General features: G+C 35.9%; 1 protein-coding gene across 1 annotated transcript in view; it reads left to right on the forward strand.

Moving 5' to 3' along the window:
- LRP6 (LDL receptor related protein 6) overlaps window positions 1–18528 on the forward strand; it is a 125869-nt gene that overhangs the window by 82975 nt on the left and 24366 nt on the right. The window contains exons 8-12 of the mRNA XM_019744743.2: window positions 4976–5192; window positions 5906–6195; window positions 7488–7714; window positions 9904–10088; window positions 10722–11048. Coding sequence (XP_019600302.1) covers window positions 4976–5192; window positions 5906–6195; window positions 7488–7714; window positions 9904–10088; window positions 10722–11048 — 1246 coding nt within the window. The remainder of the gene's footprint in view (window positions 1–4975; window positions 5193–5905; window positions 6196–7487; window positions 7715–9903; window positions 10089–10721; window positions 11049–18528) is intronic.

Genomic DNA, 18528 nt, shown 5'->3' on the forward strand with positions numbered 1-18528 from the left:
CTTTTAAAGAGAGAGAGAACAAGGAATAGCTGGAAAGGACTAATGCCCTAGTAAGTAAAGCTACAAAATCCTTAGTTGTGGCATTTAGGGAACTGTATGTAAGTTCTTGGCCATTGCTATCCTAAAGATCTTCTTAAGACCTTCATTGCCATTTGTTGTTTTTCCTCCAGATGTAGCTAAAAACCTTAATATGTCCTTTGGTCTTTTTTCTTTTTCCCGAGGCCCTTGCTTGCACTTAGAGTAGTATTAACACTGATCCAAACCCCAGTTTAGTCAAGGGACTGCAGTGAAGATCAGCAAAGCATTTCTGATCTACAATTATTTATGTGCAATTCTGAAATCCAAAAAGCTCTCAAAACCGTTATTTTTGTTAATTCATTTGGTGGAGAACCTGACTTGAAGCCATGTAAGACTATTCATAGTCTTTATTTATCTCCCTTTGTAGAAATATTTATGTGTTTTGCTGTAAAAATATTAATGTGTTTGGCCACGAAGTGCTCCTCTGGACCCATGTAGAAGTGACATGCTGTGTGCATTGTGTTAACTTTTCTAAATATCAAAACACATCTGAATTCTGAAATACAGCTGGCCACAAGACTTTCAGATAAGGGATTTTGGACTTCTATTACCATCTCACAGGAATTGAAAATATTTTCTTAGCCATAATTCTGTATTTCAGATCTTTATCTTTAGCACAAACCATCTGAACCAGTGACAAAGGTAAATGAGGTCCTCTTGACATACAGCTTTGTCAGGTCACTTTCCAAGTGCTTTCACTGGTACTGTCTCCTTTAAGTCCCTTTTGTATTCTTTCTGCCTCAGAATTTCTTTGAAAGTCAGTCATACAGAGCATCCTTGACACTGTGTCTTAAAATGTGTTATTTCTTTTATTCTGGAAAATCTTATTATCAAAATTCTTCAAGATGGGTTTGAATTCCTACTATTGCCTGAAGTTTCTCTTGGTTAGCTATAGGCCAGAGAGAAGGGTATATGTGTATGATTATAATATAAATATAATTTACCTCTCCAACTAAGATTGAAATTCCTAAGCTAGAAGAGACCCTGTTATAAACTTCTTAGCATTCATCATGGTTTTTTTTATGGTGATTTGCATTTATTAGATATGTTCATTAATGTTTGATTTGGGGGCAGTGGAATGAGGGTCTGGTAGAGCATCAAAAGTATGCTCTGATCAACTTATCAAACTGTTCCTTTTTATTTACTGTTTTAGTTACTGTACAGCTAAGTATCAAAAGCAAACAGTAAAAATGGTGGTTGGAAAAGGGAATAAGGCCCTGTTGTTTTCCAGTAGTTGCCAGGATATAGAAAGATGTGTATTGCTTCTATTCTTCAGTTTAACAATGTGCGATTTTGTTATTTTAGTTCCACATATTCTTTTATATTTTTGTATTTTTATTTTGAAGCACTACATTTTAATAAATTAACTATAACTATTTAAATATGGCTATTTCCTTTTAAGGACTAAAGCATTTTACTAAAATAATTCTAAAGGGCAAGAACCAGCATTTACTGAGCATCTACTACACATCTGGTACTGTGCTATGTATTTAATATTATTTTCTTTAATCCTTAAATAATTCAGTGAGTTTAAGTGCTCTCTACCTATTTTACATGTAAGAAATTGGCTAAAGTTACCCAGTGAGTAATAGCTTATATTTGAAATCCAAATCTATCTAATTCTGCCAGAACATGGTTTGCTAATCATGACATTTTTTTAGCGAACAGAAGAAGGAAGGGTAACTGCTAAATAGAAGATCCTTAATTATGTCAACTAAAAGGATCGATTAGAATTGTGCTTATGTTATTTTTCTCACTGAGATTTTCAGTTTCATTTTTCGCCCTTTATTGAAACTCATACTTAATTAGCTGTCTTTTAAGTTGTTCATTTATCAAAATGAACCAACAAAAATGTTGCAGGATGACATAGCTAAAAGAGAAAAGAGTTGGTTGATCTGTAATATTTTTGAAGTAGAAATTTAAATTTTATTTTTTTAAAAAGTTCAGTATTAGGCATCTAGAATATGCTTTTTGATCAGTCAGTTTTAATAGGAAGGCCAATATTTGGATACAGTAATCAGCCAAATTAGTGTTAACTTATTAAATGTAAGATAATGCATAATAATTGATTTAAGATAATACCGAAACTAGGAATACAATCAAATCAGGTATGTTTTTTATACCATAAGCTTGTAAAAAAGTAGTGTTTTAGAGTTCTATAATAAAGGATATTTAGCACTGTGTTAGATGCTTTCTGATAGGATGATGAACTCCTGATGGAGAACATCAGTTCTCTGTGAAGTATGTGACAATTTAGATGAGGTAGCAGTACGTTTTCTAGGAGATGCGGTTAGAAATTCTGCAGTCGAAGCTGATGAGACCTTAGACTAGAACTTTGCATAGGTATTTGTAATTTGTCTACATAAGGTAATAGTAGAAGCCATAAGATTTGATGGGCTTTCTGAAGGGTGTTTTACAGACAGAAAAGAACGTGGGACACCTTGAAATATATCCACTAAGATTTGAAAAAGGATAGAGTAACCAGTGAAATAAAGAGATAAAAAGCAGTCCTGGCTATAGAAAAAAAAGAAAAAAAAGATTATATTGTGCCATGAAAACCCAGTGCAGAGTTTCAGTGGGTGTTAAGATTATCAAATGTTAAAAAGAGACAAAAGAGCACAAAAACTAAGAAAAACAAGAAAGTAGTCATTGACCGTTTTCAACAGTTACTTAATCTGAATCATAGATTGGAAGCCATTTGTAGGGAGTTAAGGGAATAAATGGTAAGAGCCGTGGAGGCAGCTGTTAGAGATCATATTCAAAGAACATGGCAATAAAAACCATCATTCAATTTTATACAGCATCATTCAACTTTTAAACAGCATCTTCCCAAAATGGGGGAAATTATGTTGTGTTAAAGGCAGAAAAGAAGGACCTTATGGAAAGGGAGAAATTGAAGATTCTGGGAAGGAAGGAAATATTATTAGGAGGAAGTTCTTGTAAAGGGGTTGGAGGAAGATACTGGAGTAAGAGCGAATCTCCTTATTAGGATGGAGGCAAAAGTATATCGTTTTATAAATAAGCTTCCCCTACCTAAAATAAAGCCTTTTCTAAATGATATGCATAGTGAAGGAAAGATTTTTCACCTTGATCAAAGTATCCAGGCAGTAATAGAATGGGGCCAGAAATTCTTTCTCAGAGCTTTGCCATTAGAAGGGATCAGGAATATATCCTTTCTCCAAAAGTAGGTGATGGAATGCATTTTTACATGGATTTAAAATTTGTGCAAGAATACCTTTCATTCATTCAAATGGCTAAGCTGTAGGATCTGAGGATAAGAACTGTTATAGAAATTTTCATTTTCATTTTTAGGAAGGCTTCTTGAGTGTCTTAGGAAATCTATCTCCTTTTAAAAATTATTGAACAAGTATTTATTGAGTCCTTTGCCAGGATATTTTCTAATAGCTGTGGAAGACACATAAATGGATGAATTAAGATTCCTGCTATTCTAGCTCTCACATTCTAGTTAAGATATGTAAATAAATTATAAACTCCTTTTCTCTGTTTAGTCCTTTCACTCTTAAACACCAAAGTAATTTTAAGATATAACATAGACATCATAAAATATGTCCAGGAATAATGATCTATTGCAAGAAAATATAAATGTAGAAAATCTAAATTCATGTCTCAGAGAAATTATTAACTTTATAAAGTATTTAATTGAGGAGTTGGAACAGTACTTAGTTTTTTTTAACAATGTTTTTGACTTTCAAAAAACACTTTATTTAAATATAGATTTATACAGTTGGCTTAATAGAAGTTCTGTTGTTTCTGATATGAACAAACATTCAACTAATATAGTCTTTTTTCCATCAGATATAAATAAAATATTTAGTGTTATTTGCAAATGAAAGGATATAACACAGTTTTGCTTGCTCAATTTTTAAGTACTTCGTCTGTTTGCAAGGTTTGGCTGTTTTTGGAAGATCAGCAGGTGTTTTAAAATTTTTAGAGAGGAGAGATAAAGAAACATCTGGTTGTCATTCAACCTAGGCAATCACAGTATTGGCTTACATGGAATATTTCTTACTAATTTTATGGATTAAATTAATACTTGAATATAAGATTGTATCTGATACTGTTTTTAGGTAGGTCAAGGGGCAGATATTGTTTACATGTACATGTTTTTAGTACCAGAAAAACATTTCTGAAGGCTACTTTGCCTGGCACACAGGCCACTTTAAATAGTAGAAATGGTCTCAGTTGGGGGTTTTGCAAGTTGGTGTTTTCAAAGACTTACTCCATCTTTTAGAACAGAAGATTAGTACATGCTGCTGCAATGTCAGACGCAGGAAAGATGCCTTTGCCATTTCTAAGGAGATTGCTGATGTTTATGAGAGTGTCAGAATGAATTAAAGAATGTTAATTTTAAATAAAGCAATGAAATAAAAATTGTACTAAATGGAAGGAGTCCTAAAAAAGACATCGATTCTGTTTATAAGCTAAGTGACCTTATATGAATCTGTTTCCTTAGATGCAAAAAAGGCAAAACTCGCAGACTAGAATAACATATTATAAAACGAATATGCAATAAAATAATGTATGTGACGGTACATTATAATTTGAAAACAAATGTACAAGCAAACATAAGGTGATGATACTGTATTTTTAATTTTTACATAGTTTAGTAGAGGAGATGCATACTAAATCTAATATTGACAAAATTTTTAGAAGGAAGGGTAATAAGAGATTGGAGAAATAGAAGTAAAATATGAGCTTATTGAGTATTTGAAATCATTCTCATTCAATCAGCATTTTGTTATTTGTGAAAGCACTGCAGTAGGGATAACTGAGATGACACGTGCATTTTTATGAAACAGGTAGTGGATTTGTCACTTTTACATTCATTTGAAGAATAAGTACACATTTTTTTTCCTCTTTAAACTTAAACTTGAAGGTTATGAATACTGATGGCACTGGGAGACGAGTACTAGTGGAAGACAAAATTCCTCACATATTCGGGTTTACTTTGTTGGGTGACTATGTTTACTGGACTGATTGGCAGAGGCGTAGCATCGAGAGAGTGCACAAACGAAGTGCAGAGAGGGAAATCATCATCGATCAGCTTCCTGACCTCATGGGCCTAAAGGCCACAAATGTTCATCGAATCATTGGTAAGTAATTCCAGAATTCTCTTAGAGGTGGAAGCCAGGAATGAGAAAAGCTGGAGATAGGCAGCAGTTTATTAAAGCAGCATTGTAAGTTGTTGATGTTTTGAGGGAATATAGAAATCATCCGTTAACCTGTTTTTTAAACAGGAATGAGTCTTTTAAATGTTAGCTTAGTACTCTGGCTACATGGTTCGACTTGAAGGGATAAAAATACACACTTTTCCATCAAAAGAATTCAATCCTATTGTGGGAGTGATGTAGCTTATTTTAAAGCTTCCTGTGAGTACAAAGGAAAGGTTTTGCCATACTTTTATTGATCAGCAAGGGAGCTTTGAGCTGCTCCATTTCCTAAGTGGGCCAGTTCACCCCTCCGTAGGTGACCTTGTGGTCCCCCACTCCTGGGAGGTGGGCACTGTGCTGCCCACTTAGTGTAGACAACCAATCGACATAGCACACTCAGCTCAGAACTCTTGGTCTCCAGTGATTCTCCTTGCTCAGCCTTGTGAGTCGCTGGGACAGCCCACGACATTGCGTCCGGCCTCTGATAATCCTCACAGAGCTTGTTTGTGAGATCAGACTTGAAACTCTAGATTTGGGAGCAGATACAATCATGGGCCTTTGTGAACCGAATGCTTAGTCATTTTAAAGTGAAAATGTGTGGATTGTGTCAATGTGTGTGTCCTTCTGTGCCCTTTTATAATTAACTTATCTTTCAGGTTCCAACCCCTGTGCTGAGGAAAATGGGGGATGTAGCCATCTTTGCCTCTATCGACCTCAGGGCCTTCGCTGTGCCTGTCCCATTGGCTTTGAACTCATTAGTGACCTGAAGACCTGCATTGTCCCAGAGGCTTTCCTTTTGTTTTCACGGAGAGCAGATATCAGGCGAATTTCTTTGGAAACTAACAATAATAATGTGGCCATTCCACTCACTGGCGTTAAAGAAGCTTCTGCTTTGGATTTTGATGTGACAGACAACCGAATTTACTGGACCGATATATCACTCAAGGTTAGCAAAAGAATTGGAATATTAAAACTGGGGACTAAAAGGGAGAGCTTCTAGAATTTCTGAGTCTTCATGCTATAATCAGCCTCCCTCATTGCTTCATAGGCAAAGTTCAACAAAATCCTTTAACTTTTTAAAGGAAGTCAAGGGAAGCCCCATTCAGTATTTTATTAAGTGCCGTTTAATATACTTTGCTTGAGTGTTCTAAATCTGTAAGACATAATCTTCCCCTGCTTTGTCCCATTTGAAGATAATGAGTGACATTTTCTGCAATTAGAAAGTAAGCAATTGTATGCTTCACAGAAGTGGCTTTTAGAGACTTGGCTCTTAATTTATTTTCAGCAAAATTTTGGAGCCTGACCGAGGTAAAAAATGCCAATTATGAGTTATAGCACATCTTTATTTTTTTCCCTAGAATAAATATTGTAAAGCATACCGAGTCAATAAGGACCTCTCAGAAAATCTGGAGAATAATCTTTTCTTCTTCCAGATTGTTTTGGGCTTGTTTCACATAACTTGTGTAAAATGTTGTCTAACATGCAAAAATCATGGGATATAGGAGCCAGCATAGTATCCTAATGCTGTTCAGTTACTATCTATTAAATGAGTGAATAAATGAGTAAATAAATAAATTTTGGCTTTTACTGTATAGCATTCTGAGTTTTCTTATCTTGAAAATAGAGATAATATTTACCTTGAAGGGCTATTGTGAAGCTTAATTGAAAATATATGTACACAAAGTACTTAGGATAGTGCTTGAAAGGAAGTAGCAGTTATTATTAATAGCATGAATTATGATTGTTTTAAATTTAGGGAATTCAAAGCTATAGTAGTAATATGATAACGGTATTATGCATTTTATAAGGTATAAGGTTGTTGAGATCGTCTCAAATTGGCACAGTGACATGGCATACTCTCAGGCACCTTCAGAAAGCTGACTACCAGTTAAAAGTCTACAACATTCTGCTCACATTTTTCACTTGATTACTAATAAATTTAAAAGAAAATAATTCCACTGTCTTACTAGAATAAATTTTTGGTCTTTAAGAATGTCAGAAAATTTCTTCCTCAATTGGCAATAAAACTTGAGGTCACAGTTGCATTTAATTAGAGATTGATATATATATATATTTTTTTTTTTTTCTCGTGCTTGTAAAATACATGAATTGCATTAAGAAACTATGCCTCTGGCTCTTCTGGTTCCTCCCACCCAACAAAACCCAAACCAAACATTTTTTTTGGGTAGTGTTTTGTGCTTAAGCCATGGGACTTTGTTGTTAATCTTATTTTTGCAGACCATCAGCAGAGCCTTTATGAATGGCAGTGCGTTGGAACACGTGGTAGAATTCGGCTTAGATTATCCAGAAGGCATGGCAGTGGACTGGCTTGGGAAGAACTTATACTGGGCAGACACAGGAACCAATAGAATTGAGGTGTCAAAGTTGGATGGGCAACATCGACAAGTTTTGGTGTGGAAAGACCTAGATAGTCCCAGAGCTCTTGCATTGGATCCTGCTGAAGGGTAAACGGCTTTATGTATGCATTCTTTGCAATTATATTGTGCGTGGGTTAGTTATGGATTATATTCTTGATGTCTTAATGCTTATTAGGAATCTGACAACTAAACCATAGGTAGGCTTTATTTTAAAACCATTAGTTGAAAATTCACTGATTTTAGAATTAATAATTATTACCGTATTTCCCCGAAAATAAGACCTAGATGGACCATCAGCTCTAATGTGTCTTTTGGAGCAAAAATTAATATAAGACCCGGTGTTATATTATATTATATTATATTATACCCAGTCTAATGTTAAAATAAGACCGAGTCTTATATTAATTTTTGCTCCAAAAGACTCAGAGCTGCTGGTCTGGCTAGGTCTTATTTTCGGGGAAACACGATAGCTAAATTTTTTTTGTCATTATTAACATTGGGTGAAGAAAGATTAGTGAAATGGATTAATAATCTAATATTATGACTCACATTTATATGTTAAGTAAACAGCCTTTTTAAAGGTATCAAGTCTATATTTGCTTGTACTCTCTCCCAATGTATACCAAATTCCAAAAAGTAAACCCACTGAAATAATGTTTATTAAAGTAAACCCACTGAAATAATGTTGTGTGCAAAGAAATAAAGAATTACTTGCATTGTTTTGTTAAAAAGCTTCATTTTAGAATATTAATTCAAAATAGACAGTTAGTTTGATCATTATTATAAGCTTGGAGAAACTTTGGTGTTAAATACAGTAAACTCTTTATTTACAAAATGACATGTTTTTCAAGCATAGATGATCCTCCTGCATGATTTAGCAAGTTTTTAAAAACTAGCAGCTAAGAGATCTGAAATTTGAAGAATAATTCCACTTTTAAAAGCAGAAGTTAACAATGTGAACTTACGAGCATATTTTATCATATCTATAATTAAAACTAGTGTTCCTGAAATCACATTAATTCCATGATTAGCTAGTTAGCCATCTAATTAGGAGGTCATATCAAAGGCAGCTTCTCTGTGCCGACATATTGTGGTTGGATTATGGTGATCTTTTACTCTAAGCATTAGTTACTAGACAGATAAATTTAGTAATTGGTACTGAGGACTCTAGTTTATGTGGCTACTGGCAACTGTGAAATTTCTGTCACAGTTGTTTCTCTTTGGTTCTTGTGGTGTGCACGTGCCTGTCAGCTGACAAGTACAAGTACAAACAAAGCCTGAAACCAACTTTACTTTTCAGAAAAGCATGTTCATATACGTATTGCTCCCAAGTTAACCCTCAGCTGCCGGGCTGATGACTGAATGTCTGCCTCGGGTATTTGATGAGCATTGGCGTGGGGACTGCTTTCCTAGTCCCAGAATTCAGTGTCCTGAAACGAGCGCCTCACTAGTTTAGTGGGAAGGGCTAAGGATTAGTTTCTACTTCGAGCTCTGTCATGTGACTGGCTTGAAGACATTAGACAAATCATTCACATTTCTTTTAGCGTTGGCCTCCTCATCTTTAAAAAGCGTGGAGTACTATAAGGCTGCTCAAAGGGTAGTGTGAGAAACTCAAAAAATTAAAATAAAAGCAAGAGTATACTAAAATTTCACAGCAATTACAATAATAATGTTTACTGCCCAGCTGACACAGTATGGGGTGATTCATTGCTCTAATACATACAGTATGTTCCCTTGGACTGTGTGTCCAAATACATTTCAAAGTGTGCTTTTTAAACTTCAGTTAATTTGTACTTTTGATGTACTCCTGCAACTTGTTTTTGGGGAGAATTTTTTACGCAAGTCACAAAGGAAGTTTAAAAATTTAAAAACTCGAATTACTTGTATTTAGAAATATATAAAGATATTTATTCAGAAGTGAAACAGGTTTGGAGATCAGAGCTTTAATTCTTTCCTATCTTCTTGAATATTAGTTTTATAAATGCAAGTGCTGCAATAGGAAATCACTGGTTTGTTTCCAATCCCTAGGTTTTGGATGGAATAGATTCATTGGAAAGACTAAGGAACGCTGACTCACTTCCTTTTTAGGATATAAGAAAAAATTAAGTTGAGGGTGCCAAAATAATTGAAAAATTACAGCCATGATTTTGTTTTACGAATTTCCTTGATTTACCATATATTTTCTTTAAAGGTGTTTAGTTAACTATGCATGAATATGACCCTTTCTCCCAAATAATCAAAAGTGAAATGTTAAATATGCATTGTTTTGAATTTAGATTTATGTATTGGACTGAATGGGGTGGGAAACCAAAGATAGACAGAGCTGCCATGGATGGAAGTGAACGTACTACATTAGTTCCAAACGTGGGGCGTGCAAACGGCCTAACTATTGATTATGCTAAAAGGAGGCTCTATTGGACAGACTTGGACACCAACTTAATAGAATCTTCAAATATGCTTGGTAAGCTCTCCTTTTTTATTCAGACAGCTAGTAGTATATTGTTCTTTTTATGCAAAATCAGAAAGGTTGCTATCACCATTGGTTAGATACTATTAATAAAGCTTCATATGAATGGCTAGGTTCTTTCTCTCTCTGGCATTGTATTCTGTTTATTGTTACCAATAGTGGGCCAGGGACTTGGATTCACATTTCTTTATTGTGTGGAAATTTCATTACTGTGGTGCTTGTAATGGAATTTATAACTCCCTAGATATTCCTGAAATGACTTTTTGTACCAGTAAAATACAGTATATGCATTTCCATCTTTTTATGAGAGGAAGAAGAAAAGTTGAAGTATAGGCCCATATGGAGAGAAAATAAGGCCACAATCAAAACAGATCATTTGTAGGAGTTTAAACAAACTTGGTGATTTATAGAAGAATGTAAGTTTGAGGCATGGGGTCAGACTGTAGATGGATTGATTTTAGAGGACTGGTCTGGTTTTAGAATTGCTTTAACATGAATTGTTCTATTCTAAATTGCTTACAAATGTAATGTTTTATATGTTACAATTTGGGGGAAGGGGCAACAAGACTCCTATTCTCACATATTTCATCCCTCTGCTTTTCCTGTCTACTGCCTTTCCGAAAATAGGACTTAACCGTGAAGTTATAGCAGATGACTTGCCTCATCCTTTTGGCTTAACTCAGTACCAAGATTACATCTACTGGACCGACTGGAGCCGACGCAGCATTGAGCGTGCCAACAAAACTAGTGGCCAAAACCGCACCATCATTCAGGGCCATTTGGATTATGTGATGGACATCCTCGTCTTTCACTCCTCTCGGCAGGCAGGGTGGAATGAGTGTGCTTCCAGCAATGGGCACTGCTCCCACCTCTGCTTGGCAGTGCCAGTTGGAGGTTTTGTTTGTGGATGCCCTGCCCACTACTCTCTTAATGCTGACAACAGGACTTGTAGTGGTAAGCTGCATTTCCCCCCAAAGAAAACTAGAATTAGAGGAGAAAGCAGGATTTTGAAAACACTGTAGTTCATGTTCTTCCTAGAGTAAAAAGTTGTAGAAGTCCAGAGTTGATCATTTGTTTAATAAAAAAGGACTAAAGATGGAAAAATGCAAGTTTTTGTTACTCTTTATTCGATGATAGCCATTTGATGTTTCGGAAAACCTGATATTACGGAAAAATTAAATCTTTTACCTGTAAACATTAAATATTTAGTGCACAATTTGCATAACTTAATTGAAAGAGACATAGTCATGCATATGTGCTATACATAATTTATATTGAGTCATTATAAACCAAATAAAGAGTAGTACAAACAAAACAGTACAACAAAGAGAATTTCCAAAATACAGTTTTCTTGTCCTTTGAACTTCATAGAATAGGCTAAAGATAAAAAATTTAAGTGTATAAAAGGCTGGCAGAAAATGCATATGAGTAAATTCAGCCCAGTATGAAACAGTAGTAAATAGATGGGAAACTAGAGAGCACATGCTCTGAACATAGTGGGTGGTCGCTACTTAATTCCAACTGATGTTGCTGGATCTTCTTACTCGGTCATGAATCCAAAAATTTTTTTTGGCTGCAGTATCTCCCAATTTTTAAATGTTAGCAAGTACTGCATATTAAACACACACACGCGCACACGAGCTAAGAATGACCGAGCACAGTGTATAAAAAAACACTGTTGGCTTAGGGAAACCTAGTTTATGATTCAAGTATACATGAAGGCCCGAGTCTTGGTGGATAGACAAGAACAAATTGGTAGATACGATAAAGAAATAGAGACTTAGATCAGAAGGAGTAGATCATGGGACAGAAGTAGGGTATGATTCACTAGGGTCGAGGGTAACAAAACTGCTATAGGATATTAAATGTAATTAATTATTTTTTGATTAGTTTGTTCATTTGTTCTATTCTTTAGATTCCACATATAAGTGAGATCATATGGTATTTGTCTTTCTCCATCTGACTTATTTCACTTAGCATAATGTTCTCTAGGTCTATCCATATCGTTACAAATGGTAAGATTTCATTCTTCTTTATGGCCAAGTAATACTCTGTTGTATAAATGTACCACAGTTTCTTAACCTTGTTGTCTACTGATTGGCATCATTTCGTTTGTTTTCATGTCCTGGCGCTGCATACATTTTTTTGAATTAGTGTTTTGGATTTTTCTGGATAGATACCTAAGAGTGGAATTGCTGGGTCATAAGGTAGTTCCATTTCCAGTTTTTTGAGATACCTCTGTACTGTTTTCCATAGTGGTGACACCCATCTGCAATCCCACCAGCGGTGCACAAGGGTTCCCTTTTCTCCACATCCGCGCCAGCACTTGTTTTTCGTTGATTTATTGATGATAGCCATTTTGACCAGAGTGAGGTGGTAGCTCATTGTGGTTTTTATTTGCATTTCTCTAATGATTAGTGAGGTTGAACATTTTTTCATATGTCTGTTTGCCATCTGTATGTCATCTTTAGAAAAACGTCTCTTCATGTCCTCTGTCCAGTTTTTATTTGGGTTGTTTGTTTTTTTGGTGTTGCATTGAATGAGTTTTTATAAATTTTGGATATTAACCCCTTATCAGATGTATCATTGACAAATATATCTTCTCCCATTCAGTAGGATGCCTTTTTGTTTTATTGTTGGTTTCCTTTGCTGTGAAAAAACTTTTTAGTTTGATGTAATCCCATATGTTTATTTTTTCTCTTACTTCCCTTGCCCAAGGGGAAATATCAGAAAAAATATTACTAAGGGTAATGCCTGCAAATTTAGATGTAATTAATTTTTGAAATTACTTTATTCTGTGCCTGAAAGTATAAGAAGTCACATAGGAAAGGATTTAGTTTGTTCAGACACAAGGCTTCAGTTGTGAAAAAGAAAGAACATAAATGTATAGTTTTAATGATTGGGAGTCTCTGCCACATTAGTTTTGTGTTTTATTAAAGCAAGTCACATAAAATTTTTAAAGCATTAATTTTTCTCATTTGTAAAATGGGTATAATAATAGTAACTACTTTATAAGGTTGCTGTGAAAATTAAATAAGATATAACATGGTTTGATTGTTGCGAAGAGTAGATTTGAGGCGAAAAAAATGTGGTAGCAGGGCAGTCAGTTAGACTAGTGTGGTAATGCCTGCTGGTGGACATGGACCGGGGTGGGGGCAGTGGGGAGGGGGGAGCTGATGGGTTCAAGGTATGTTTTGAAGCTAGAATGAACAGAACTTGTTAATGTGCTGTATGCTGGGAAGGAGAGGAAGGAAACAGGGTTGACTTCTAAATTTTAGGCTTGAGCTATTAGATAGTAGATGAAGTATGGATAGGAAGGTTAGTTTTCAGGAAGAAATAAAAATTTTAATTTCAGGCAGGTTTATTTTGATTTTTCCTATGGGGCATTGCAAAATAAATACTAAATAGGTAGTTGGACAGAAGATTCCAGAGCTCAGAGGAAATAAATGAGGTAGAAATTTTGGAATTGCCAGCATGTATTTAAATGGGTGAGATCACCTAGGGAGAAGATGTAGAGCTGGGGTCAGCAAACTTTCTGTAAAGGGCCAGAGAGTAAATATTTAGGCTTGGGGGCCTGTAGTCTCTCACCCCTACTCAGCTCTGTCCACTCTAGCATGAAAGCAGCCATGGACAATCATTTTAAAATGTGACTGAGTTCTAATGGACTTAATTATAAAAACAGGCAGCAGGCCAGATTTAGCATGTGGGCCATAGTTTGCCAACTGATGGTATAGAGAAAAGAACGGATCTGGTAACCTACAGATTGAGGAGGGAAAGCTTGCAGTGGACACTGCAAAGTAGCAACCAGAGAGGTAAGGGGAAAACCAGGAGAGAATAGTGCACAGAAGACAAGAGATAAGATTGCTTCAGAAAAGAACTGTGTTGGATGCTGCTGAGGGGTTGAGTAAGGTGAGGCCTAAAGTAGTGTCCATTGGAGTTTTGGATATTAGTAACTTTGAAGAGAGTAATTTCAAGGAAGTAATGGTGGAACATTGGACTAGATCAAAAAGTAAATGGAGAAAAGGAAGGGGAGGTAGTAGTACTTGTGTATATAGGTGTCTTTTTCAAGAAGTTTGACTTTGAATGGAAGGAAGAAAATGAGGGTAATAACTGATAGAGAAAGGAAACAAGAAAATGGAAAGTACCTTTTGAGATCATTATCATGAATTTATGCATGTTAGTTGGTAGGTGAAGGCCATGAGAAATCAGTGCTGACTGTCCCTAGTATCTGTCTTTGGCGACCTTTCCAAGATAGCTCAGCAGTGCTTCAGGAAGCTTCCTGTTGTGTACTCCTTTTATAATGAGTACTGTTATTTAATATTTGTGTAGAGATATATTAGATTTCAAGACAGATTACAAGAAAAGTTTAACACAAAGTACTTGCCCTCAAAAGTTTTTGAATAGTTGTAATTTACTCCCTGACCTACGTTTCAAAAGCTGTATCAGGTCATGTTGTTTCTCTGCTCAGAACCTTACAATGGCTCCCCATTTCACACAGTAAAAACCTAGTTCTTACAATGGCCTACAAGCTCCTACAAGTTCTGTACCCCACACTTGACATTCTTCCTTTTGCTTCTCTAATCCCAGCTTTTACTGTTCTCTCCCCTGCTCTTTCCATGACAGCCACACTAGCCTCATTGCTATTTTCAAATATGCCAATTACTCCCACCTCAGGACCCGTGTAGTGCTTATTTCCTCTGCTCGGAATGTTCCTCCTGCAAATATTTGCACGGATATACTTCACCTCCAAGTCTTTGCTTATTGTGACCTTCACAGGAAGATGTGGGCTACCCTCCTTACACCCTACCGAGCATTGCCAGTTCCTCTTACCTGTGCTTTCTCTTTCTCCCGTAACACTTAATCGCTCATTGATATATAATTTATACATCCTATTTGTATGTTATGACTTATTTATTATGTTTATTGTTTATTGTCTGTCTGTTGGAATATAAACTCCACGAAGCAACATTTTCTTTCCTGTGTTTTCACTGATATGTTTTAGGTGTCATGAATAGTGCTTGGTAAATTGTAGTCTTTCAAGAAATCATTGTTAAATGAAAGTGAAAAAGCAGGACAGGATTTGGGAAAACACATGTGTTCTTCCATTCAACAGCTTTGTAACCGTGGAAAAATGACTTAACCTTTTTGAGTTTGCTCAGCTCTAAAATGGAGATGATAAATTTGGGGATTAAATAACATCTAGTATGATGTGTGGCATACTAGAAGTCCTAAGTAAATGTTCATTTGTTTTCCTTCCCAAGTCTCTGAAATAATTTTATTTTCTTACTTAATCATGGCCACAGGGCTGTCCTTAGTTGTTACGATCTGATGCTTGTTTCTTCATTTCTTTCTTTCTTTATTCTTTCAGTATTTATGAACATCTACTAAATAGTGGGCATTATTTGAGCCAGTGGAGATTGTAGCAGTGAATGAAATAGACATCAGTCCCTGCACACATGGAGATTAAATTCTAATGGGACAGATAAAGAACCAATTAATTAAATTATGTCATGGACTAAATAGAGACATGTGTTACGGAGAAATATTAAGGGCAAGAAAGGGCGGGGGGTAGGATTGCAATGCTTAATAAGGTGATCAGAGAAGTCCCTACTGAAAAAAATGACATTTTGTCAAGGCTGAAGGAGGCGAGGAAATGATCTGTGTGGATATCTGGGGGAAGACCTGTCAAGCAAGAGGGGGCAGCAGAGGCAGAGGCCCTGGGGAGGAACATGTGTGGCGTGGTAGAGGAGCTCCTAGGAGGCCAGTTTTGCTGGAACAGAGTGAATGAATGAAGTAGAAGAGGAAACAGGAAGCCAAATTGTGTAATGCCTAGTTCAGTACTGAAGTGGCTGGCTTCTCCGGCACCTTTGTGCAAATTGGGAAGAGGTGTTTCCTCTGGGCAGATGCAGCTGCACAGGTGCACAGGTTTGGGTAATGAAGTATAGGTTGGACTTTAGTCCCAACTCCATGCATTTGGCATAGTGCACACATGGCACAAGCAGATGTGGTGGGCTGGGCCCGCAGATTAGCTGTTACTCAAGAGCAGTGCCTTCTTTTAAGCTGCAGGTGAACACTTGTGTCTTCAGAAGGGAGCTGAAAAGCTCACTCCTGCTTACATTGCATCCTCCAACTTCTGTGTGTGGCTCTCCTTATTTTGGGAATGTAAAATTCAGACAACTTGATAGAGCAATTTTTTTTTAAATGACTGTTCTTTTTTTTAAAACTTTTTTATTTATTTAAGTATGTTTTTCCAGGACCCATCAGCTTCAAATCAAGTAGTTGTTTCAATCTAGTTGTGGAAGGCACAGCTCACAGTGGCCCATGCGGGGATTGAACTGGCAACCCAGGTGTTACGAGCATCGTGCTCTAACCAACTGAGCTAACTGGCTGCCCCGATAGAGCAATTTTTAAAGCACCATTCCCCAGGAGATGAGGTGGTTAGAAGTTATATAAATTAGGATGGATTTAGGCTTATAAAATTGCATATGCTTTGTCACTTTAAGCACTGAATGATTTTTAAGTAATTCAAAATATCAGCTTCCTCTTAGAAATATTAATTGTAATTGTTAATGGCACCGATAGACTTTTAGAAAGAAGCATTTATTTGGAGCCACATTCAGGTTGGTCTTAATTCACATTTCTAGAACACGTAATTGTAGAATCTTATTGAAGGTTAAAACTTGACTCAAAAAGAAATAGTACTCAGTAAAACATACTAGGAGCCAAATACATATTTGATATTATTTCCCAGTCAGGAAAAGTTGGCAACTAAAACTTGGGTCTTTCTTCTAAGTCTCATTGTATGTCTTAGTATAAGTGGTGCTTATTCTGTTGGAAACTTACAGTTTGGAGCATTTTTCCCCCCTTTATAAGAAAGTAGTACTGCCAAAAAAAAATTCTTAAAAAAAAAGATGGGAGACTTGTGAGCTACTCTGTTGTGACATGTGTTCTTACTACTTAAGGCATGGGTTCTACTAAAATTGCTAAAAGTTGTTAAATCAATATGTGATGGATGGACTCCAGATAATGGAGAGTTCCAGTGGGATCATTGGAATACATTCTAAATCTTCCAAGCTAGGTGTGGGCTTTTCCCCAGGGAAGAACTTAAAGCAGGATTTCATTGTTGTGAATACCAAGTTTCTTTGTGAGTACCGTGAGTACCAATGAGTTTTTTTGGGATTTAAGCCAATATACATTTGAGTTTAAATGTAAAGTAAACCAGGGAACCACAAATAATGGAGCAGTGAAAAATGGGTTTAGGGGGAAATGAAGGAGTTCTGGCTTGGCCATTTATGTCTATATCCTTGAGAAGGACAAAATTCTACTGGATTTAAGTGCTGACAGATTCCCAAGAGAATAAAATATATTATGAAATTTTTATATATATTTTAATGAAGATTTTAAAAGTGCCATTAGACTTTGAAGTTGTTGATAGCACTGTCAAATGCTGTTCTTTCCTAGATGTTTTCCTGCATTAAAGATGATTACGTAGTAATCAGAGGCCTATTCTCTGGGGAGGGGTAATGTTGTCTCTGTTGCATTTTCCCATTTCAAAAATTTAGGGCATCAACTTAGCATCAGAGCAGAATATTTTTTAGTGAAAATATAAATACAAGGTTTGTTACGAGCATTAGAGATAAAGAGTATAAAGCATTTGTTATTAGTTTTGTGGGGGGATGTGAGATTTATATTGGCTCTTTCTCACTGCAACCATCACATACACACAATACAACATAAAACCTTTATCTGCAATCTATGAAGGTTGGTTTGATTCCTATTAATACCAAGTTATTATTGCTGATATAATAATAAACAGTATTTATTTTTACTTTACATTTATACAATGCCTTACAGTTTTTTTAATTAAGGGTATAATTGACGTAATGCCTTATAATTTTTAAAGTATTTTCACATGTTGTAAAATTCTTATAACAACTCAGTGAACAGAACAAGATAGCGCTAACCTTATTTTAGAGTTGAGTAAACTTTGACGCAAAGACGTCAATTACTTCATTAAGATCAAGTGACAAGACAGTGAGAGAGCTGAGACTAAAACCGGTCTTGAAGTTTTTCCTTTGACATATGGAGGCCCAGGCTTCCTGCCACCCACAGAATAGGTTAAGGAGGAACAGGATTATTCACTTGATAAGCAGGGAACATTTTGTATATCTTTGTGAGATGCTTCATTGAAATCAAGTCTCTGATACCACTATGGACAAGATGGGGAAAAATAGGCCAGGTGGCTGTGTCGCTGAGTAAATGCATAGCTGGTTTGGTAACCAGAGTGCTGGTTAATGTCACTGGAGAGTTTCCGGGAGCATATCAAAGACCTTTATCCTCAATCTTACCTCTTCCACATCTATGTCTGTTTTGTATGAGATGTAGCCACATGCTGATCAAATCTTTGAGTGATACAGGACTTAGAGTAACTGTT

Source organism: Rhinolophus sinicus, linkage group LG02, assembly GCF_036562045.2.
Source record: "Rhinolophus sinicus isolate RSC01 linkage group LG02, ASM3656204v1, whole genome shotgun sequence".
Taxonomy (NCBI): domain Eukaryota; kingdom Metazoa; phylum Chordata; class Mammalia; order Chiroptera; family Rhinolophidae; genus Rhinolophus; species Rhinolophus sinicus.